This window comes from Zophobas morio, unplaced genomic scaffold, assembly GCF_036711695.1.
Source record: "Zophobas morio isolate AGI-343-1 ecotype UQ-CSIRO unplaced genomic scaffold, CSIRO_AGI_Zmor_V1 ptg000520l, whole genome shotgun sequence".
Taxonomy (NCBI): Eukaryota; Metazoa; Arthropoda; class Insecta; order Coleoptera; family Tenebrionidae; genus Zophobas; species Zophobas morio.
The window spans coordinates 13,694-37,376 of NW_026972623.1; the positions used below are offsets into that span (position 1 = coordinate 13,694).

The 23,683-nt window shown below is 28.1% G+C and overlaps 1 protein-coding gene and 1 long non-coding RNA gene across 2 annotated transcripts; both read left to right on the forward strand.

Moving 5' to 3' along the window:
* Positions 1-713: 713 nt before the first annotated feature.
* Positions 714-3,861, forward strand: LOC135121198 (uncharacterized). Its single transcript, XR_010278884.1, has 8 exons — positions 714-735; positions 985-1,060; positions 1,124-1,146; positions 1,202-1,277; positions 2,382-2,437; positions 3,117-3,148; positions 3,481-3,511; positions 3,778-3,861. It is a non-coding gene; the product is annotated as an uncharacterized LOC135121198 (long non-coding RNA).
* A 3,636-nt stretch (positions 3,862-7,497) lies between these two features.
* On the forward strand, positions 7,498-23,431 carry LOC135121195 (TATA-binding protein-associated factor 172-like). Its single transcript, XM_064045507.1, has 58 exons — positions 7,498-7,609; positions 7,667-7,790; positions 7,853-7,941; positions 8,052-8,128; positions 8,558-8,660; positions 9,675-9,762; positions 9,824-9,899; positions 9,952-10,026; positions 10,081-10,119; positions 10,239-10,294; positions 10,549-10,623; positions 10,690-10,756; positions 10,811-10,941; positions 10,991-11,042; positions 11,099-11,154; positions 11,205-11,288; positions 11,339-11,452; positions 11,511-11,582; positions 11,637-11,691; positions 11,742-11,969; positions 12,026-12,078; positions 12,136-12,262; positions 12,326-12,398; positions 12,647-12,792; positions 12,850-12,926; positions 12,989-13,058; positions 13,108-13,158; positions 13,314-13,406; positions 13,465-13,540; positions 13,591-13,716; positions 13,770-13,894; positions 14,336-14,390; positions 14,449-14,510; positions 14,560-14,679; positions 14,728-14,822; positions 15,103-15,186; positions 15,237-15,351; positions 15,450-15,532; positions 15,583-15,705; positions 15,757-15,856; positions 15,978-16,034; positions 16,090-16,161; positions 16,217-16,340; positions 16,550-16,691; positions 17,105-17,170; positions 17,523-17,577; positions 18,616-18,701; positions 18,870-18,950; positions 19,098-19,151; positions 19,206-19,300; positions 19,353-19,456; positions 19,516-19,588; positions 20,371-20,467; positions 20,705-20,783; positions 21,133-21,242; positions 22,096-22,191; positions 22,522-22,683; positions 23,288-23,431. Exons 1-58 carry the CDS (start codon positions 7,599-7,601, stop codon positions 23,429-23,431), a joined length of 5,223 nt encoding a protein of 1,740 aa, XP_063901577.1. The 5' UTR covers positions 7,498-7,598.
* Positions 23,432-23,683: the final 252 nt, after the last annotated feature.

Below are 23,683 nucleotides of genomic sequence, written 5' to 3' on the forward strand. Positions count from 1 at the left end.
TAAAAGTTGTTAGGGCTTCAAAACAATAATACTTTACTGGTTCTTAAAAGGAGCACTCTAATTTTGTGTAGTGGAAATATTAGAAATTGTATTTAAATTAATCACAACATATACTATTTTATTAACTGCTTATCATGCGCTCCCTTAGCTAAGCTTACCCCTCCCCTATGTCTACGAACCACTTAAGCATATTATTTGTCTTTTCACCGTACGAAGCTACATTAATTTTTGAAACAGTTTTTACTCAAAAAGTAGTGGCCCTCACGTAAGCCTATTTGGCCAGGGTAGAGATACAAAGCTTGTAGGATGGGAGCATAGAGGGTTTCGGCGAATATATATAACCCAAAATAAAATGTTCGTTTTTAATCGTGAAATATACAATAGTTGAGCTCTTAAATTTTACTTTTTGTATTATAAAAAATATTATAATTATGGGAGACTACATTATTTTGGTTTAACTTAACAACCATCATTTGACTATTCATATCTATACAAAGGTCTAGGTTTGTTTCCCCCCTTTTTTTAAATCTTAAAAAAAAGAGAGAAATTCTCGCTTCCACCACTATTTTGAATATAATAAAAAAATACTCTTGAAAATAAAGCTTCAAAGCCATGTGTAGAAAATAAAGGTTTGAAGTTATTACATATACAACCTCAGCAAAATTTGGGATAAAACGAAACCAATCATAACCTAATGAAATTTGTTGCAGGAAGGGATGAGGCTCTCCTTTTTTGGTTTTTTCACTTTTTTTTTGGTCCCAGAGTACAGTTGTAGTAAATTCTTTGAGATATTCTTTTAAATTATATTATAGAAACCCTCTTATTTTGGGCTATACAGTCGAACCTTCTTTACATTAACTTAATTTTTTTAAACAGATATTCGAGATAAAGTTTACGTACAAAAAATTCGAATGATATTTATTTTATAGTTTATTTTTTTTTATTGAGATACCCACTACTTAATAGTTTTAATAATATACATAGTTTTGTGCGCCATCTCCTTATGTTTTTCTGTGGGTGTTATTTTGGTTTTTTTGGCTTGTGGGCTCCCTAATTATGGGTACTTTTTATTTTATATGTATATTTTTAATATCTTTTAGCTATTCACTTTTTTTTTACTCAGAAATTGGTCTCCAGTATCTGTATGTAAGTAATTTAAAAAAAATTAGAAACCTTTTTTTTAATAATATTATTATATAAGTTGTTCTTCATATTATCTCTCCCTTGCCTTTGTTGATAAACCAACATAAATCGGATCACTTGGACGATGATGACTTGTAATACTTTTTTGACCACACATATATTATAAATACTTTTAACCTATATTATAATGTAACATATATTATGAGTTCGTTGAAAATTATAAAATAACTTTTATTAAAGCTATAATAGTACATAGAAGTTTTGCGTTTACTTAATTACATAATCAAAATTTTCGAATAAGTTTAAATTTTATTTGGTTTTACAAATTTCTCTTAAACTATTAATTTTTAATTTTAAAAATATTTTTGTTAGTAATTTGTTATCTATAGTAAAAAAATAATATTGATTTATAAATAGAAGTAAAATATTAGTACTTTGCTAAATTTTTAATAATAATTTTAATTTAAAAATCCCTTTACAGTTTAGCCGTCTGGTTTCTATACAGCTATTTTGAAAATGTTAACTTTTCTGCTTGGCAACTTATATTTATTTAAAAATATATCGTAAATTAGGTTTTTGTAATCTTTACACGAAGTAAAATTTTTTCTACTATAAAAGGACCCCTCCGAATAATTTAATCAATTTTATAAAACTAATAAATTGTCAATTCTTACACCTTCGGATTATTTTTTTAAATTTAGTTTATATATGTGGCAAATAGCTAGCTTTCTTTACGGTGACCTTAATATCTACCGACAATATATTTACGAAGGATAGACAATATTATATCTAATTACTTTTTTATTATTTAAATAAAATTTAAATACTTTGATAAATTTTTAAACTACTGAAAGAGTCATCTATATTTTTTTAATTTATTTAATATTATATGAGATAAATACTTTATCAATAAAGTTTGATTTGACTTTATATAAATGATGTATATCTTTTAACTAGTTCTCAACTAAAAATTTAGGCTCATTTTTTTAACTTTAATAATTTAATAACAGTACTTTATATATTTTAAACCAAGAAACTTGCCTGCAAAGAGAAGCTTAGCTGTTACCAAAATATAACTTCTTTAAGAATATAAAATATATATAAAACTGTTTTTAAGTAACTACTATGTATCAGAGTGTGGTTTATTAGTTAGTTATTATATAGTTAACTCAGTCCTTTAATTTTGTTTTCATGCATTTCTCTTTAGTTAATGACTTTATAAAAAGTTTTTTTTTAAGCAAGAGTCTAGAGTTAAGTACCTTCTGCTCCTCGTTTCTAGCGACTTCCAGTTTCGGTTGGTATAGACTTGTTTTTTTTTATATAATTCCCAATATATCTAATCCTTTTTTTATTTATTAAATTTAAATATTTTATAGTGCCTAACTAGCTTTAGTTGTCGATTATGTTTTAATACTCTTAAATTATGCCCTTTTTAAATTCTTTTTGTAAGTTCACGAGCTTTGTTCTAATAAATAATGCGTTATTATAAACTATTTTTAAAACTAAAAGCAAGAAAGAAGCTTTGAACCACTGCTGAAGTGTGATTTTGTTTAATGTAATAAAAGTTGCCCACTTTTCTAAGTAGAACTTTTGGCAGCCTCCATTTTTAAACTTTTATACGTATAAATTAATTATAAATATAAAATAATAAAGGTAATACCACATTTTTACGTGAAGCGTTTTAAGAAATTGCTTTATATAATTTTATAAGTGTAAAGTTCTTTTTATAATTTAACTTCTACATGTTCTTTTTTTTGGTTAGATTGATATTGTAATAAGAAATTTTTTTATTGTAAAATAAAAGTTTATTTTTAAAATAATTTTTCGGAGAAACTATTATTTCTTATTTTTTTCCTTTAAATAATAGTTATTACTTCAAATATTATCATGTTTTTAATTATTTTTAATAATAACTTTAATTTTTAATTTATAAAACTAATTTAAATTTATTTTTTTATGAAACACTTAACAAGGCCTTCCAATCATATTGGCTCATTCGCACTTCGTAATTATTATTATTATATTTTATTCTTTTCTATATTTACTGATTGTTTTTCTTTTTTCTTATATAAGCAAAATTTAAAAAAAAAACTTAAAATAGTTATAGTTATCAATTCTATTTATTAAAAATCTAATTTTTTTGAATCTTTACAAGGTTGTGTATTAGGTTTTACTAAACAACACTTGTAAGTTTCTTTGGTTATTTTTATAAAAAAAAAATTAGACAATCTTTTAAAGAAATTTGTTAGTCAGTTTATTTTAAATATTTATTATTTTTTATTTATTTTCCTAATTTTATTATAAAATGCTGTATTTCCACAAATCTTTTTTTTGAAGATAAAAATTGGTGCCTCCATCTTGGTTTTAGGTTATATTATATAAAAACCTACTTTGTTAATACTAATAATATAATATTATTATATAATTGTTTAAATGTTAGCGTAATAACTTTTTCTTTATATTCAATAAATTTTGAAGAAATAAATTTTTGTATAGTTACAGGAAATTTAGTAATTATCTTTTAAAGTTTAGTTTTACCTTATTAAAATTAAATAATCTTTCTTTTCTGTAAAAAAAAGTTAATATTTTTAGTGTGTAGTTATGTTACTAATCTAAAATGTTTAATTGTGAAAGTTGGCAATCTCCTAATTTACGGTTCCATGATCAGCTACGCTATTATTTATAAAAAAGAGTATGAAAATCTCTTTTAATACTTCTGCAATGCTTTTTAAAGATTCTATAAGCGACTATTAATGTGTAAATGTTATAACTTTAACTTTTTTCCAATAAAATTTACACAGTAAGTTTATATTTCTATTTCTATAGCCAGTTAAAATAAAATAAGGAATTGAATTTTTTTTAAGAAAATTAAATTTATATAAATTTTAATTATAAATAGATTTTCTAAAGATTACATTTTAATATTTATAAAGTTTTATTTTTCAAGAATGGTAGGAAATTAGTCCTTCACAGGAGCTACCCTAAACGCTCATTGTTTAAAAATTTAAGTATATTTTGAAACTAAATTCGGTATAACATACTTAACAACAGTAGCCAATAGGTAATTCATGAATAACCTGCAAGTAAACTTTTTGATTCTATAATGCGGGTGCACCATCGTATTTACACCAGTTTCCAAATCTACTCTTTTAACCGTATTACAGTTTGTGTGTGTGAAACTTTTTTAAAAGATAGTTACTATGAAAGAAAATTTTTCCTTGTTACCAGAAAAATAAAGGGAAAAAGAACGACTATTAATAGTTTTTTCCCCAAGTAATAATTTTTTAGGACAAAACACCAACTATGAGAAGCGCTATATTCATACTAAGTTTCCTGAATAGGCACAGCGTACTTAACATCTTAAGTATAATTATTATGACATCTAAAAAATTAATAGTCCGGGCGAGACACGACTAATTGCAAGCATAAAACGCTAATAAAGCTATTTTTAGGCACCAATTTACGTTTTTTACTTGGTTATAATAATAACCTTGTGGAGATCTTCAGAGCATTCTCACAGACAAAGCTTAGAAAGCCAATATATTTATTCCGCAAAGCAAGCCTTTAATTAAAAAAGGTAATGATATGTAACGCCGCACCTAATTATAAAAAATTTTCTAGAATTTTAACAAGAAGGAGCCTAAGCGACTGTAAACTTGAGCAAGTTAACTTGATTATATTTGATTGTTGGATATCACGTATGGCTGTATAATTCTAAATAATAATCGTAAACTTGTTGAGAATATGAAAAATTTCAATACTCCGGTTCATTTGCTGATGATGCAGTTCGTGAGTGTGGCTATATTGAACTAAACCATGCGCCATGCAGTGTAGGCCCTGGCCTCCAGTCCAGCGACTGTTTCTCTACAAAACTAATATCGGACTTAGGGGGGGAACTGTCTTGCATGCGCCTTTTGAAGACAAAACTTCAGACTATTTTTATGGGGGCTTAGAAAAGTTACTTTACCGATATGATTAGTGTGTTAAATAACAAGGAAATTAATGAAAAATAATAGAAATTTTTTTTGATTAATGTCGTTTTTAGCATCCTTAAGCCGAAAACTTATAAACCGTAACACTTTTGATCTACCGAACAAATTGCAAGTTTACATAATATGGTTGGAAGACAAACCAGTAATTAACTGAAGGTTAACGAACTAATTAATAAACTGTTCCTGATTTTTTTTTATTTTGTGAGGATACTTATTGAAAATAAACTTGTGATTGACAAAAAAATTATCGTGCTATGGGTTTATACTTTAAAGGGTGCATACATTGCTCAATGTTTTAACAAAGCCCGACTCTAAAGCTCTACCCGTGAGGTGTATTCACATTTCAATCAACGTGAGTTTAATTTATATAATATCAAAAACAAGGATGCTTAAATTACCAAGTTTTGTCTTTCCATTTTTCCTGCTCCCATTCTTTTTGTTCTTAAATTTTTTCTTGGTGGTTCTTAAGCAATGTAACTTTGTTGTATCATATCTTGTCCTCCTGCTTGTATTATATCGTTGTCATAGATTTGGCCGCTGGGATAAACATACACAGCAGTGTCTAAAAAGAAAAGATTCAACATCAATATCCACCCTACTTACCTAGTTATCTAATTTCATCTTTTTAGTAGTAAAGTTCGCTTTTTATGCCTCGCCTATATTGTGGATGAGTCGAATACTTTGTTAAGGATCTCCCTTGAGAGTTCTTTTAAATAAGAAAGTTCTTCTCTTTGATGTCAAAAATAAACTTACCTCAAAGGTTAATATTCGGAGTTGTCCTTTCAAAATGACCAACAACACTCGACGCACTAGTTTTTGAATGACTTAAATAACTGTTTTTAAGTACTGCTTTTAAAAAATATTATTTAGGTTAGCTCGACGCAACAGCGTTACAGCATTGTTTCATTAGAGAATCTACAAGTAGTCACCATGAATGGTTGACATATCATTCGTTGTTTAATTTTCTATAAAAGAAACTTGTGACTTCAGCTCCACTATTAAATTTTTTCTTGTGCTCATCAAATCTTCTAGAATCTTTTTGAATTTTAATGATAATGGCCAAAAAATTTAGAGTAATAAACCTTTAAGCAGTTTCTACCCCTCCATAAAATCTAACCCGGGGCTATTCAGCTCAAAATTTAATTGCCTAAATTACTAACAATATTTTCGTGGAGCTTTACCTATAACACTACTAATTAATAAAGATTTTTTTGGCGATTGTTTTTTTTTGGTTCTTCAAACTTTTGTCTCTTATGGCATCTGTTCCGTTGTTGGCAGTACCGCTATTTGCGCTTTTTTTTAATAGCTCCTTAAAATAGTTCATTAGTTCAACTTAAAATCTTATGTGGAAACAATAAAAAAATTCTTTAATATTACATTGTGTTTAACGTTCACAACTACCATGAACCTTCCTAACACGAACTGCTATTTTGACCAAGAAGCATGTATCATAAAGTTAATATTGAGAGCTTCGCAAATATGGAGGTGATTTCTACGAATTGTTATTATGATGGACTTAAAAAAAAATCGTTTTTCTATATTACTTAAAAAAATTCAATTTTCCTAACAAATTAATAAAAAAAAATTCATTTTCAAAGAATAATTCCCTACTTTACAACTAATAAATTAACTACAGGTCTTCGCTTTATACTAAAAATTTTTTAGTAAACAATATATTTCAAATTAGCTTTAAATTAACAATATAGTAGTTATGCCAAAAAGGTACTACGACTCGTAATGCACCACGTAAATTCTGTTCATAAAATTATTAGTATGTTATCACAAAAGGGTTATAAAACTAAGAAGCCACGTCAAGTAAATTCAAAGCCTAACTTTTTTTATTTTATATTAATAATAAAATAGAAAGGTAGATAGGGGTGATATTATTAAAGTTTTCAAAACCACTTAGGAGGACCGTTTTAAGCAAGTGTTAAAGAGATTAGACAAAGGCCAAACAAAGTGTTCTTTTATTTGGTAAAAATAAAACTAGAAAAAAGTGTAAGAAATAACATCGAATTAAAAAAAAAGGCTTCTAAGTATATAAACACCGCTACCAGCCCCGGAAGCAAGATTTTTAGCCAACCTGGGATGGGAGAGTGTGGAGATTGCACTAGTATAAATATTCTAGTCTTTGCTTGGATTGAGGTCTACTTGCTGGTTTCAGGGGTACATCTTTTTTTTTTGGTGGTTGACCCCCGCTTAGTGCTTAAACTATCCCTTCTCCTTTGCCTCTCCGCTTTGTGTGACTCTTACCTCTTTATATGCTGACCTTTCGCTTTATGAATTTTTTTATCGAAAATGACTTTAATAATGCTTGCCTATATGTTAATTATTATTAGTATTATCTACAATAAAGATTTTTCTAATTTGGATCGTACTTTCGCTTGCTACTTTGCTTGGCAATAAGTGGACCTTTATATTTTTTAAACGCTATCCTGGGTTTTACAGTCGTCATGCATCATAATGTCTACGAGGTTTCTCCAGTTACTTTGTAGTATAGTTAATATATTATTATTTATTTTTATTATCAGGCTTGAGAGATTATTGACCCTTTTAGATAAGGGCTCTACCCCTTTGTCAAGAAAAGCAGCCGCCGTCCAAATAGGAGAAATTATCAAATTTCATCCCGATGAACTTTTAAATTTGCTATTTCGCGTAAGATATTAAATTATTAAAAGAATTTACTAAAATTTCATATTTTTAATTTATTTACCTAGATTCATGAGTACTTAAAGAGCGCTAATTGGGATACCAGGACAGCCGCCGCGGAAGCTATAAAGCAAGTTGCTGTTAATATTCCTAAATGGTAAACTCTGTTGTAATATAATTTATTATTAATTTATTAAAAAAAATAATAAGAATTTTGACTTACAGTAAGGAAGAAGATTTTATGCGTTATTTGTTATATACTATAAGGCCGCCGGCATCTGCTACATTTTCTCAATCTGATAACAAACGGGAACTAAATGAATCAAATTATCAATTATCTTTTGGTTAATTTTTTATCACGTTTCTGTCTTAATAATGTTTTATAATACGGTATAATAGTTTAAATGTTTTTATATAGCTTACGTGCTTTCAGTATTATATATTTCTCTCTATTTGTTGCTTAAATGTGAGATACGTTTACGTTTCTAAAGTAAAAGTTATTTAAATTTATACTATTACTATTTTATTGTTCTATGAGAGTTTACTTGCATTTAATATATATACTTTAAAGGCTACTTGAGCTTTATTTCTAAATACAGCGTTTTTCAACTTTTTTATTTTTTATTACTGTAGTTTTCTTATTTTTTATTATATATTGTTTTATTGATATTTAGTTAAATAGTTTTTTTACCTCTTCTTTTTTTGTTGCTGTCTTTCTTGTAAGATCTTAAAATTTTATGTTATTTCATTTTTGTTCTATTTTTTTTTCAAAGATAATTTTGACATTCACCGACTTGTCGAAAATGGTCGCGCAATGTTTAGTTCAGGGGGTTCAGAATACGATTTTGAAGAGGGCACGTTAACTGCAGCTCAGAGGTAATTAAATTTTTACTTTCTAAATTATATACATATTTTTTCCTTTATTTTTTTTTTAATTTTCTAATTCGAGTTCCTTTTTGTTAATATGAAAATATTTTATTTTGCTTTCTTTTCATTATATGTAACATTATATATTATTTTGATTTTTTTTAAGTAGTTTTTGTATGTACTCTTTTGTTAACTTATTAACTATTGTTATTGTCTTCCCTATCTGGATTTAAGTTTTTAAAATTTTAAATGTATTCAGAGACGTTTAGATTTTTCTTCATATTTTCTCCTGAATTAGCGAAGTTTAATACTTAAGCTTTTTTAACTTTAATTTTCTAATTTGCATTTACTAAGTAAATTTTGAATTTTATTTTTATTATTTATTAAGTTCATTACAGAAAGAATATATTTTGTATTGAATTGATTTTTAAATTAACTTTAATTTTGAATTAACTTACTTTTATTTTATGCTAATAATAATTTTTTTTTAATTAGTCCATAAAAGTTGTTATTAATTAAAATTGAGTAAAAAAAAATTTATTTAAAGGTTGACTATAATTTACTTTTAATAGAGTTGGATTTATATTATATAATAAATATATTGATTCTTTATTGTACTAGAAATGATTACAAAAACTGTAAAAGGCAACTTTTAGATAAAAGCTAATTTTTTAATTATTGAAAGTTTTTTAGTGTGATTTATTTGAATTTGAATTGTTTTATAAAATTAACAAATAAGTATACTAGTGAAATAACTTAACTTTTGTTGAAGATAAATAGAATATTTAATAATAAATTTTTTAAACATTGCATATTATGAAGGAATAATACTTTTGTATTTTTTTAAAAGAAACATAAATATGAAATGATATAGTAATTAAAGTTAAACTCGTTTTAATTTTAAAATTTTTTTTAATTATAATTATTATTCGGCTGTAACTTAGAAAAAAAATTAAGAAATAATATATTTATTATTTTCAATTTAGATTTCTTCACTTTTTTTTATATTTTCTGTCTTATCAGGCTGGAATATCACAAAAGAAACCTTCAAAGTCAGTTAGAATTAAATTTAGCCTTTAATTCTAACATTGGCATCGATATTAAAATGGAGGCAACTTTCATAAATTTTATTGCACTCTATTTTTGATATGTGCCTATAATTATATATGAAGGACTTGGAGGTCTTTAAGGAGACCCCTTCGAAAAGGACTGCGTCCACTAGTGAGGATTCGTCTGCTTTCATGAAGGGTCTTTAACTTTTTTATTATTTATCGTTAACTATCTACTATTATTAGTAAAGGTTTAAGTGCCCGTCAAAAAATACAACACAAAAGACTTTTGCGCACTAAAAAGGCTTCTGAGCAAACTTTTCCCAGTCTATTTATATGAACATCGTATATATTCAATTATTAATCTTAAATTTGTATAGAGGAGAAGCCCAATTGTTTCACTGGTGGAAACGTTGAAGGTCCACGTGGTTTTTTATTTATGTTTTTGTATAAAATTTTTTTTATCAATATTAATTATGAATGTTTTGCTGTTATTATACATTTATACAATGAGGATAAAGTTTGCATATATTTAAAGGGCATGTAAGTACCCACACGAGGCCTTCAAGCCGTGTTTTCGCTGCCGGCTCGGAAGTAGAGCTTTTCTTATCATCTAACTTCTTATTTTATAATCTCACAGAATAGCTTCATTGTGGATAATAGTTATTATACAACATAAAGTCAATAATATATTTACTTTTAAAATTTTGTAGTTTATTGCTTTTATTTTTGAAATTTTTTTGATTATTTTTTTATCATTGGAGATTTTGATTTTTTATAATAATTATTATACATGCTAAATACCGAATTTTTAAAAACTTTTGCTTCTCTTTTTTTGACTATCTCAGGATTTCTGTTGCGCATGGCCTTTTGAAGAGTTTTGTGAGGAATTATGTTGCGACCTTTTCGCGTCTTCTTGGGAGGTTATTAAAAACTATTTCTTCACTAAAACTTTTGATCAAGTACCTTGTATTTATACATTTATACAGATTAGACACGGAGCTGCCGCTGCTCTTAGAGAGATCATATTATCGCATGGAGAAGGCGCCGGCATGAGTATTCTTATCTCTAACCTTTATTACATATATATTATTGTTATTATTCTCACAGTATTAAACGAATCCCCCGAAGAACAGCGTGCAGCGCATTATAAATGGCTGGAAGATGTCGCCATCCGCATACTTTGTGTTTTTGCGTTAGACAAAGTTGGTGACTTCGCCTTTGACCAAGTGGTGGCTCCGGTGGGTCATTATCGTCTTTACAATATTATTATTACTATTGCTTTCTAAGGTTCGAGAAACGAGTGCTCAGGCTTTAGGGGCTCTTTTAAAGTACATGCCTGGTGCTTTTTGTTTTCAATTTCTTTTTAAAATTCATTAATTTCTGGAAATGTTTCAGACAATCTTATTGAGAAGGTCCTATTGGTGTTGCTCCAATTGCAAACGAGGGACTCTGTATGCTTTATAATTTTATTGACTGTCCGCGCTTACGAGGTCCACTACAGTGGGACATCCGTTATGGCGGCCTGCTGGGCTTGAAGTATATTTTGAATGTTCGAAAGGATCTGACCAGTCGGCTTCTCCCGCAGGTTTTTACTATTACTTTGTGAATGGAGTTCTCCTTGCTTATACTCTAAAGGTTCTTCCCGCCTTGCTTTGTGGCTTAAAGGACAGAGAGGACGACGTACGCGCCGTTTCTGCGGAGTGTCTTATTCCCGTCCTACCAGAACTAGTAACAGGCTCGTCCGATTCTGTAAATAAGTTTATCTCTTCTTTGGTTTTGTTGATGGTTTATCTTACAAACGTGGAAGGTTCCTCTTCTGCTGCAAATCTTGTGGGGATTGCTGCTAGATTTAGATGACGTCACTTCCTCTACTGTCCATGTGGGCTTACCATTATTCGATGCGTTCTTTGTATTTATTACGATTAACAACAAGGTTGTTTCTTTACTGGGGCGGCTCCTCTCCTATTCGTCGGCAATGAAGCTTAACGGTTTCTTTGTGCCGTATTCTTTGTCCTTGGTACTTAGCCACCTGGAATAGAAAAGGCCACGGGGATGCCCTTTTCCCAGTTAGTCCCCCGCCTTACCAGCTTTTTTCGTCACGGCAATAAGAAAGTGCGCATGGCTTCCCTGAACGCATTGGCTACTATTGTTTCTTCTGCTGCAAGTGCCCATTGGATGTCGCTGGTCGGCACTGACCTTCTTAAGGCCGTATTCTTGTGCTTTCTAGTCGATGACGATGAAGACGTTTACGACTCTGCACTCACTGGTCAGCGTCGGTTCAGCTCTAGTTTTAATGCACCTCTAGTCATTTTGTATATCCAGTTTGGAAAGAACTTTTGGAGGCCATGACACGTGGAAATGAAGACTTATATCAAGTTACGAGTTGCACGTGGTGATCAACATAATACTCTTTCACATCTTTTTCTCAGCAGTTCACAGCACCTCTCTTTCACCAATGGCTTACGATGACGTGTGCACCACGTGGTTTTCCTTTTTCTCATGATTCCTCAATGGTTACTTCCACTGTTTTTTCAGACAGAAGGAATAAAATTATGAAGGGTTTTATCGTTATCGTCAATTATAATTATATATATATTTACCCTTATATTTAATGTTTATAAGTGGATATTATGCCTTACGATCGAGACGCTTCTGTTAGAATTCGTCTGATCTCCTCCTGCGCTTTAGCACTTCTGTACTTATATTATAACATGCACCAGCACAACTCATTATTTTTTATAATTTTGCTGCAATAATTAATATATTATGTGTAATGTAACAAATTTTTAACCTTACTTTGGAATTATTTTTGCTATATTTTAAATAATACTGCAAGCAGTCTTATAATAATAACAAGTATTATTACTGTTTCACAATTATAAATAGATATATAAATATTACTTTCAATTACCCCACAAGAATATAATAAATACTTGTTTTCAGCTGCACGTTTTATAAGTCAGTGGAGCACTTTAAAGCTATTCTCGTTTATTTTGGGGATTTGCTGAGTTCACTTTCGTATTCGAACCGCTTAATAACTGGTCTCTTCCTCACGGAGTTGGCCGCGCTATATTTCACGTGTGACGAACGTATGCCCGTTTCTATTTTTTAAATTATACAAGTTTTTTACTGAACTATTTATATAGGAACGCATAATTTTCCCGACATTTTGATTGAAAAAGTTCATAATGTTCTAACTGATCCCTATGAAGTGTTGTATACGGTAAACGGGCTTATTTATTTCATTGTTAGTAGGCATTCTTTGTTATTTTCATAAAAAATTAGGAAATGGAACCTTTGCGAAAGCAAATGCGGGGGGATATATATGATATTATTAATAGTTTTCGCAATAGAGGTTATTAATATTATGATTATTATTACCTTTCATTGTTATTATTATTAAGGACTTCCGCAAGATGCTTACTATGAAGTCGGCGACTTTAGAACGTACAATGGTCAGTATACTTCTGCAACTAATAATAGTAAATAGGAAGTTTCAAATTTATATTGGTAGTAAACTTTTGTGAGGTTAAAAATGTAAATAAAACCGAAGTTATTTTTGAGAAAAAATTCTTAAGTTTATTATTATGTTTTTCGCACCATTACTAAGAGGAGCTTGCTTGTGAATTTTTGAATAACATTTTTCCTAAATGGTGGAAGCAGATGCATGCTTCGATCGCTCGCTCGGATAGCCGTTGGATGAGTATTCGTTATTTAAACTTTGCTGTGAAATCATTTCTATTGAAAATGACAAAACTCAGATGTGGAGTCTCAAAGAATTCGTTTAGAAGAAACTATTAAGAAACTTTCTGAAGAACAAAGTAAAGAAAACACTAGGTCCCCTATTACCTCACTAATAGAAACAATGTTACTATTATCCACTCCAGTATCCTTTCTTCGCTTGCGTATTTTTCTATTCAAGTCGGCCGACTGCTGCCAAAGTTGAACCCCATTGTACAGCCACTCATGAAGTCTCTCCGCTCCGAGTCCAATGTCTCCCTGCAAATGCGCAGGTTCTTATTATAATTATACTCATTATAGTTACTATTCTTATCGCTATTTGAAGTGCCAAAGGGATTGCTCTCCTCCTGAAAATGAATGTATCCCATCAAAAAATTATTCGCAATATTATTAGCTTTGCTTGCGCAGATCCCACAGTGAAGCCGCCTTTGCCTGTTGAGTATAATACAAGTATTATGATGCTCATTATTTTTCTTTACTATTTTTAACAATTTACCAATGGTAGAGTACCTTTTTATAGGTCGCGTGTTAGAGTATTAAAATCGGTTTTGATTGGTGGAAAATATATTAAAATATACCATCATATCTTTATTTTAATTTTATTACTATTAAGTATTTCGTAAAATGTTTATATGTAGTTATATATAAAGTATCAGTAGTTTTTGCGAAAACCAGAAAGTACAAAATCCATTTTTAAGGTTAACAAATGTGTTGTTATTTGACAATATTTTTTTGTTGCGAATCGGTATCTTCTTTACACAACTATACTTCTGCATTAGGAAACATTATTTATAGCTGTAGGAATGCTTTTTAGGGCATATATTGCGAATGATAAAATTAGAAAATACCATAAAACCGATGACTTAACTATTCATACTGACTTATGTATAGCTGTGTCTGATGGCATATGGTCTCTTGAAAAGGAGCTGCTAACCTCCAATCCCAAGTTAGCAAATTCTTGGTTCTTTTCTACTGTCTTTTAATACTTTTGCGTTACCATATAGAAGTTTTAAGCAGTATTCTGAAAATGACGAAAAGTTAGATGCTTATAGAATTCAGGGAAGAGGTTCGTTATTTATAATGCTGATGATCGTCTTACTATTATAATAATGAAGGGGGTCTCTATGCGCTGTGTGAAATTTGCCGAGTCTTCGATAAAGAATTATTTTTATTACTTCCTGTTCTTTTGGAAAATTTTGTGGAGCCCATCAAGAATTTTTTTTTGGCGCCAAATGGTTTAATAGCCCAATTGTTTATTTTTTTGTGAAAATAACTTTTAAAAGGAACTTTGGGGCCTGTCAGTATCGAATCACTTCTAAATTCGCTTCACTTCTTTATAATTTTAGTGCCACTTTTACATGTGGAGCTTCGCGCTCGTGTATTTTCCTTTGTAAATGTTTTCATTATTTTAGGTCCACTTTAACATTTAAACATGTAAACGTTTATATATTAATAAAAACAGTTATACAAAAATTTGAGTAGTGGTATAAAACTTAATGTTTTAAGTTTGTAAGTATATTTAGCATTTTAACGAATTTATCAGCGTTTTACATTTTATTATAACTACAAATAACACGTACACAAATTATTTCGTAATTAACACGTGTTCCTTTACCTTTTGCCAACATTTTCTTAGATTCTTTCTTTTTCTACTGAAGGCGTTTGCGTGTTGCGAGTATTTACTGGTTGGCTTGAAGAGTAGCTTCAAGTGTATTCGCTATATGAGTTCTCAATGCTTTGCCGTATTGGTTTTTTATACTTTTATCTCTTTTCATTACTTTTATAATGTAAGGTCCTTTGTAAATGTGATACTTATCGCCTCGTTACGTTTGTTATTGAGAATATTCTTCCTCAAATAACTCACGCGGATTGTCTTGTGCGTCAGGGTTGTATAGAGTCTATATATGGTAGTTCTAAATACTTACTAAATCTTTTGTTACCTATTTTCCCTTTGGCTAAATATCGCTATAAAATTTTATCGATTGCTTCATTACAATTTCTTCAGTGATTGTTGAGCGCCTGGAGTACTATATTGTCCCCTTTTTGGCCTTTCTAGTGATTCCTGTGCTTGGGCGGATGAGCGATGAGGTCATCCTTCTTTTAAAAAATTAGAACTCTCTATTGTATTATCCAATCAGGATGCCGATGTACGTCACCTGGCGGCATCTTGCTTTGCTGCCCTTGTTAAACTGATGCCGTTAGAGGTCGGTAGTGCTGGACCTATTGGTTTGAAGCCGGATCTTATAGACCAATGGAAAGAGGTGTAAATGTGTTGTATTTTTAATTACTGCACTAGAAAGATTATTTTTAAGGAACGGAAATTTGTTTTACAACTATTGGACAATACTTTAACGAATGAGATCGAAATACCGTCTATAGTTAGGGCCGAGCTGCGCTCTTATCAAAGAGAGGGTTTATCCTTTTTATAATGATTGTTGGCTCTCTTTGTTAGCTGTGCTTGTATTATTATTTTTGACTTCATATAGTGAACATTTACCAGTTCATGTTCATTTTTATGTCTTAATTTTTTAAGGTGTGAATTGGCTGTTTTTCTTAAAGAAGTACAACTTGCACGGAATTCTTGGAGATGGTATATTTTTGTATTTATCGTTATACTTACTGTTGTAATTTACTCAAAAATAAAGACATGGGCCTTGGAAAAACACTGCAGTCCATTTGTATAATGAGCTTGACTCTCGATGAAAAGGGTGGCGCTGGTTACAAACGTCAACGTGTTCGTTTTGCGTTATCTCATACGTCCTAAAATTCCAGGACGTCCACTAGCCCATTTAGTCGTTTGTCCGTCCACGCTTTGTGGTCATTGGCAGTGGGAGATTCAAAATTTTTCTTCATTGAGACCTTTTTCGTATGTTGGAACCGTGTTGGAACGGGCCAAGTATGCGTATATTTGTTACTAATTGATAAATGATGGTGCGTAAGGTAGCATGACTTTGGTTGCTTTTTCATTATATCTGGTGTTACGGTTTTGTGATTGGGCAGAAAAAAGAAAAATTTATTTAGAAGCTAAAAAATTCTCTATTTGCCTTTACCTGCACCATCACTGCGGTTTTTATGTCTACTTATCCAATACCATTATATTGACAGCTTGCGCACTTCCTTAACGAATTTTGATGTGATAATAACTTCATATGAAGTTTTAAAAAAGGATATTGACTTCTTATCAACAATGCATTTTTCTTATTGTATACTCGATGAAGGTCACATCATAAAAAATTCCAGAAATAAGGTACCTTTTTATGGATATGTTGCTCATTCTTAAAAGTTCTTTTACGAATTTGACGGCAAATAAGAATAGTGTTTTACTTATTGTGATGTATTGTTTGGTTGACCCTTTGTGTTAGTGCTCACTTCTAAGTTCTAATTTTTCTTTTATAAAACGGCTCTCAAGCCTACTATAGGTTATTTTATTTCAGACTAAAATTTGTTATATACTTTACTAAAAAAAAAATTATTACAAATTATTAATTGATGTTACATAAAAATATGTTATTTACTTAATATTTTATTCCATACGTTTATGCACATATTTTGTCATGTATTTACTTTATTGTTTGCTCATTTTTTTATGAAATTAGCATGAATTATTAAACTTTAAAGATTATTGGTGTGTTCAATGTATTATACTATACTATCCAATAGCTTTCCCTATCGTCTAAGAAGATCCATGCCAATCATCGCTTAATTCTCTCGGGGACACCCATTCAGGTAATTTTGTTTGGGATTTATCTAACAATATTTAAGGTTTACTGGTCAAATATATATATTTGTTTAATAGAAGAAGAATTACTTTTTTGAATGTTAATTATGTAATGACTGCTACTTAACTTTTTAATTTGATAAATGTAATATTTATGAATTTTTTTTTTATTCGTTTGCTGTGAATATATATATATAAATAATAAAAAACTTTTATGAGGGGAGTCCTAATTTTTTTTATTTCGTAGAAGTCTGTTTTAAGCAACTTTTGTAAATATTAACTTTATTTGTATTAGTTTTTATGATTTGGTCGTTCCAACTACCATTTAAAGTTTCTTATGTAAATATTATGACTTTTTAGAACAACGTGCTTGAGCTGTGGTCGCTTTTTGACTTTCTCATGCCCGGCTTTCTTGGTTTCTTTATTTTTTTTGAACTTTTTATCATTTATTTTTACTTTGAAAAACGAATTGTCATTTATTAAAAAAATATATTAAAGGCATAAAGTTTAAGTATTGTACGGCAAAGTTTTAAGTTAGTTTTAAGGTTGGACAAGAATTTAGTAAAAAAAAAATTGTTACCTTTCAAAATTTTGATAAAGAAGCTTAATTATTTATATCGTGTAGAAATAATAATATAATATAGTTTTCTTTATAAAAATTACTAAGCTAAATGATAGAACTATTTATGTAATAATATAATCAAAATTTATAAATATATGTTATTATATAAAGTTAATATCTTTTTTTAAAAAAAATCATATGAAGTATATTCAAGTATCATATTTTTACTAACAAAAAATTGGAAGTTTTACCTACGAACACTATTTTTTATAGCGAAGTGAGAGTTGTAGGTGTTTGCATATATAATTTTAATAAGTCGCACGAAATTAAGTATTATAATATTTTAATATAAACATAAAAGTAGTTTTTTTTGTAAAGTAAAACGAGATATACATACGTATATATATTTAATATACTTTACTTTTCCTAGTTAACTTTTACGTTAGAATTTACTTAATAATACTTTAAATATAAAATTGATGTTTTGTTGTTAATATTATTTATGTAAAGGAGCTTATAAACTCAATACTGCTTCCTAAACTATTATGAACCTGTTTTTCAAATAAATTTTTTTTTACTGATACTACATTAATATACTTTTAATCTTATTTTTGTATAATATAAAATTTTTATTATTATAAAGTTTCTTTTTATTTTAGCGACTACTGTTTATCCTTTTACTTATTTATAATAATATAAAATAAAAAATTATATTTCTCAATTTTTTTTGTTTAATACTAATATTTTCCAGGCTTTTAAACAGATAACAGATAATCATTAAATATTTATATAATTATTGTATTTTCATATTTTTATCGTATATTTTATACTTTTTTATTTTTTTTTTTTATTTTTATGATTGTTTTTAATATTTATTTTTTATAATGGTAGGCACTGAGCGTCAGTTTTATGAAAAATATGAAAAGCCCATAATGCATAAAGGAGAGGAGAAGCCATCGACACCCAAAAATGATGAAGTTTATATATACTATATAAATACATTAATTTTACATTGAAATCCAAATCAACAATTTTCACAGTATTATTATCTTAAATAATAGGTTTACCTTTTTTTATTTATTCTTAATTTTCTTTAATATTCAAATACTGTGAAATAATACTTTCGTTATTATTTCTTTATTTAGACTGCCATGCTGGCTCTTGAGAATCTTCACCGCCAAGTTTTGCCTTTCATACTGCGACGTGTCAAAGAAGATGTTTTGAAAGTTATTTTTATGTGCATATTATTACTTTGACTGTTTTATTTTCCTCATTGGTTGTTTGTAAGGAATTTACCAATATTACTGGTTTATATATATATATATATAGCCCTAACTTGGTTAATTTTCACGTTACTAATTATCTTCTGTAAGGATCTACCTCCTAAGATCATTCAAGATTATTATTGCCAGCTTAGTCCACTTCAGGTATTATTTATGTTACGCTTATAAAAGTTTTAAGTTTAGACAAACCTTTTTTAGGCTTCTCTGTACGATGAGTTCTCAAAAACTTTGCTTGGTGACGAACTTCGATCCGCAGCGTGGTCTCTGCAAGACGGTCAGACTCCCGCCAAAAAGTACTGCGAATTTTGTATTAATACTAATAGTTTCACTCTATTCTTTTTTAAGAAGTTCATCTTCAGAAGAGGCTTCTGTCCATATATTTCAAGCATTGCAATACTTACGCAAACTTTGCTCGCATCCGAAGTTAGTTCTCACCAATAAGCATCCAGGTAGTGGATGATATGACCAATTATAAAATGCAAAGGCACATCAACCTTTTTTTTTGTAGAATATTTAAAGTTGCAATCAGAAAATGTTAATATTAATAGTATCGAGCATTCACCCAAACTTGTTGCCTTAAAGTAATTTAACATTATTATTATTGCTATATAAAATATTAATATTGTTAGTTTGCTACTGTTTCTGTAATCATGCTAACACTGTTTTCAGTGTTCATTTTCACCTTTTTTTATTGGTGTATACAGAAACAAAGAATTTGTATATTTTGCTTTTTAAATTTAAAGCTGAATATATATTTTTTTTAAGATGAAAGTTATTGTAACATTTATTCTCTTCTATTATTAATAGAAAAAAAGATACTATTGTGCAACTTAAAAGGCATAATTTTTTTGTTTACAATTAACATATATTTTTATGTAATTACAATTTGTTGGATATGTAAGTTTGTATTTAACTATTAATTATTAACGTTTTTTGTGATTGTTAAATTGTTTTTACAGCTCTTAAAATAACTTTTTAAAACTAGTTTCTATCATTTTATTATAGGAAACGTTAGATACTATTTAAGACTCAAGCGTAGGCTATTAAAGTATATATTTGACATTGTGATAATTTTTATGGTAGGCGCTAGAGACCATTATACCCTTTAAACTATGTAATTTTTATTACTTTTATAATTAAGTTAAACTATTAGAAGTATTAAAAAAATTTGATTAATGTATATTTATGAATTATTATAAATATCTTATATGCTATATTTTAATTTTTTGTTATAGCTGAATTAAGACATTTATTAAATTATAAAGCTAATCTCTAGTGTTTCCTAAAAGTTTCTGAATATAATCTATTAAAATGTAAAATTTACTGCGAGTCTGTGCGTACTTATAAATATAATGAAATTCAGGCAGTTGTTAAACGATTGTGGCATTGGCGTGGATTCCGGGCAGGAGGACACCAGCCTGTCTACGGTAACCAATCATCGCGTTTTAATATTTTGTCAGGTAAATACTTCTGTTATATTATTTTTAAATATTTTTATCTTAAGTTCTTCTAATATTTTAAAGAAGACTTAGTATTAATGTCTATTACGATTTATTATAAATACAAATAAAATTCCTAAACTTTATCTTCTTTTACTTGAATTCAATTGTATAAATTATTATGTTTCTATTATAATTTTCATTTTTATTAATTATTATATTTTTTATTTCATTATTATTATTTTCATTACTGCTTAGCTTAAAGCGATGCTTGATATTATTGAAACGGACTGTCTTGCCTCCTTTATGCCTCAAGTCACTTACTTGCGTCTGGACGGTGATATCTATTTCTGATTTACATATTATAATTTATATCTCATTCCTTGGCTTTTTTAGTTTATTTATTAAACTATTTTTTTTGTTTCTGATGATAACTTTATATTATCAATTTTTTTATTATAATATTTATATCTCATTTTTTAATTTAATTAATATAATTTTAAATGCTGAAATTTAATATACTATTTTTAATACTAATTTATTTTTCCATCTTTTCTTTTATTTATTGCTAAAATTATTTTAGCATTCCTATTATTTTCTTGTTAACTTTTTAGAGGTTTTAATGATATACTCCAAATTTATAATACTATAAATTATGTTTTAATATTCTTTTTATTGATATGTAGGAAATACGGAACTCTCGAAGCGTCATGAAATAGTACAGAAGTTTAATTGTGATCCCACCATCGATTTGCTTTTGTTAACCACACATATTGGCGGATTGGGTCTAAATTTGGTTATGATTATCCTTATTATTATTATTATTAAATGAACTGAAGTTTATAAATGTAAGTAGTCATGTTACAATGGAAATATAATTTGATTATTACCATATTAATATAAAATAACCAGTATTTATAAAATATATATATATATATATAAATTGATTGGAAGTGAATGGTAATTTTGATAAACGATAAGCTGTTCTATAGAAAAGTAAACAAGTTGATATTTTGGAAAAACTGAGTATTTTGCTTATTCGATTCTTTTTATCCTATTTAAGTTTTAATATTTTGGTAGAGAAGAGCATTTTTTGTTATAAAGTTTTTCTATTTTTTTTTGTATGGAGCAAGTTGACTAAATTTTTAAATCAGAATGAAAAATGTTATGAATTTTGTTTACTTTTAGTTTTAGTATTGTGTTTTAATTTTTTATAATTACTATTATTTTTACATGAAACTGTAAACTAATTTATTAACTTCATACAATATTTTCTTATTATAAAATAACTAATAAGCGAAAGTCCAAACTGTAATTTTATTGTGAAATTATAGACATTAACTTTTTATTTTATTAAGGATTATTAATTATTTAAGGATAATATTTTTCTTTAACATAATTTATTTTTTTAAAGATAGTATTGAAAGTATTAAGCTGAAAAACTTTAAAAAAATTTGTTCGAGTTTTTTTAAAGGCTTCTAGAATTTTTATTTTTTACGTAACTATTAGGATTTTTTTTATTGTGATTTACGTTTTGTTATGTGAATGAAACTCATAGCCATCTTTTATTTTCTTTTTTTTATAGTTTATTACTTACTAAAGCTTCTTTTTTCTACACGCAAAATTTCTTATACTTGTTATGTTGGCAGACGGGAGCCGACACCGTTATATTTATGGAACATGACTGGAATCCCATGAAAGATTTGCAAGCAATGGACCGAGCTCACCGCATTGGACAAAAAAAGGTTTAATAACTAAATAATATATATATTTTTTTCATAGTTGAAGGAACTTGTATAACGTAACTAATTGTTATAATTTTTTTTAAAGCTTTGAACCTCTGTATACTTCATTTAAGGATCACACTGTTAAAACTTTTTTCGTTAATTGTACTTAATACTCAATTTTGAGATGAAATACTAATTATGCTTAGACTTTTATTTTAAAGAAACTTTCCGTTATTATTTTAACAATTCAATAGCGTTACTTTAAACGATTCAAAAAGTTTATATCAGTTCTATAACTTTTATTGTTTTTTGTGCCTCTTTTTCTTAATTTTATTATTTTAATTTCAGGTTGTGAATGTTTATCGCTTTATAATGAAAAACACTCTTGAAGAGAAGATCATGGGCCTTCAGAAATTCAAGTTAAATCTCGCCAACACCGTAATATCCACCGAAAATGCGTCTTTGCAGGGCTTGAATACTACTCAGTTGCTGGATCTTTTGGGTGACGAGGTTAGGCATAAATAAAGATCTCAGCATTCTTGAAATTGCTGTGAGTAGACTGTATGCGCTTAAGTTTGTTAAAAATTTCAGAGTTTAATTTCGAAAGTTTGTTAGAATGGTTTTTGGAGAGGATATAATTTTTTATGAACACAGAAAATTTAACATCTTCAAAAGAATTACAATAGTTATAGAGTTTAAATAAAAATTGAATAGTAAATTATAGGAATTAGTTTAATTATAAATTAAAGAAACATAATTTCTGGTGCGTTGCTTTTTTTATAGTGTAAAGTTAGGAATTTTTGATGTTAAAGCCGTTTTTAAATGTTATTTAAATTATATTAAATTTTTATTAAATCAGTTGCAGCAATTATTTTAAGACGAAAATATACTTTTTTTTTAACCCCTTTACGTTAAGAACTTCTGCTCATTTAAACTACTTTCGTCTTTGATTTTTAAAAAATTTACGTTAACCTTTATATAAATTAAGCACTACTTAAGAAGAGAGAACCCCCCCAACCAGATTTTGATACAATCTATAACTTCTATTTTTTTAATATATATTTTCATATATATTTAAGCTTTCAAAATTTGTAAGTTTAATTTATCTAAACAGAAAAAATCCAAAGCATCGTCAAAATCCAATTCAGAGTCAAAGCAAAATTTAAGAGAAGTCGTAGAACAGTTAAGCGATTTATGGGAACAGTCGCAATACGACGAAGAATATAATTTAGATTCCTTTCTGGAAAAACTTTCATAAAGAATCTGTTGACCCTCTTTATTTTTATTACTTTCAAAGAATTATTTTAATTTTTAGTTGAAAATAAATTTTGCAATTTTAAAATAAATTGACTTAAGTAGAAGGTAAATATATTTTTTTGAATTAACCAAAAAGGAAAACTTGGAAATTTTTTTTAAAAAAAGTAACTCTAATTTAGAACTTTTAACTAGTCGCATTAATATAAATATCAAAAAATTAAATATTAATCTTCAAATTGTATAGTATCTCGTT

Coding starts and splice junctions, on each gene's coding strand:
- LOC135121195 (XM_064045507.1), top strand. Junction 16,341..16,549: donor ACCGTGTTGGAACGGGCCAA/GTATGCGTATAT, acceptor TTATATTGACAG/CTTGCGCACTTCCTTAACGA. Junction 18,702..18,869: donor CGACACCCAAAAATGATGAA/GTTTATATATAC, acceptor TTCTTTATTTAG/ACTGCCATGCTGGCTCTTGA.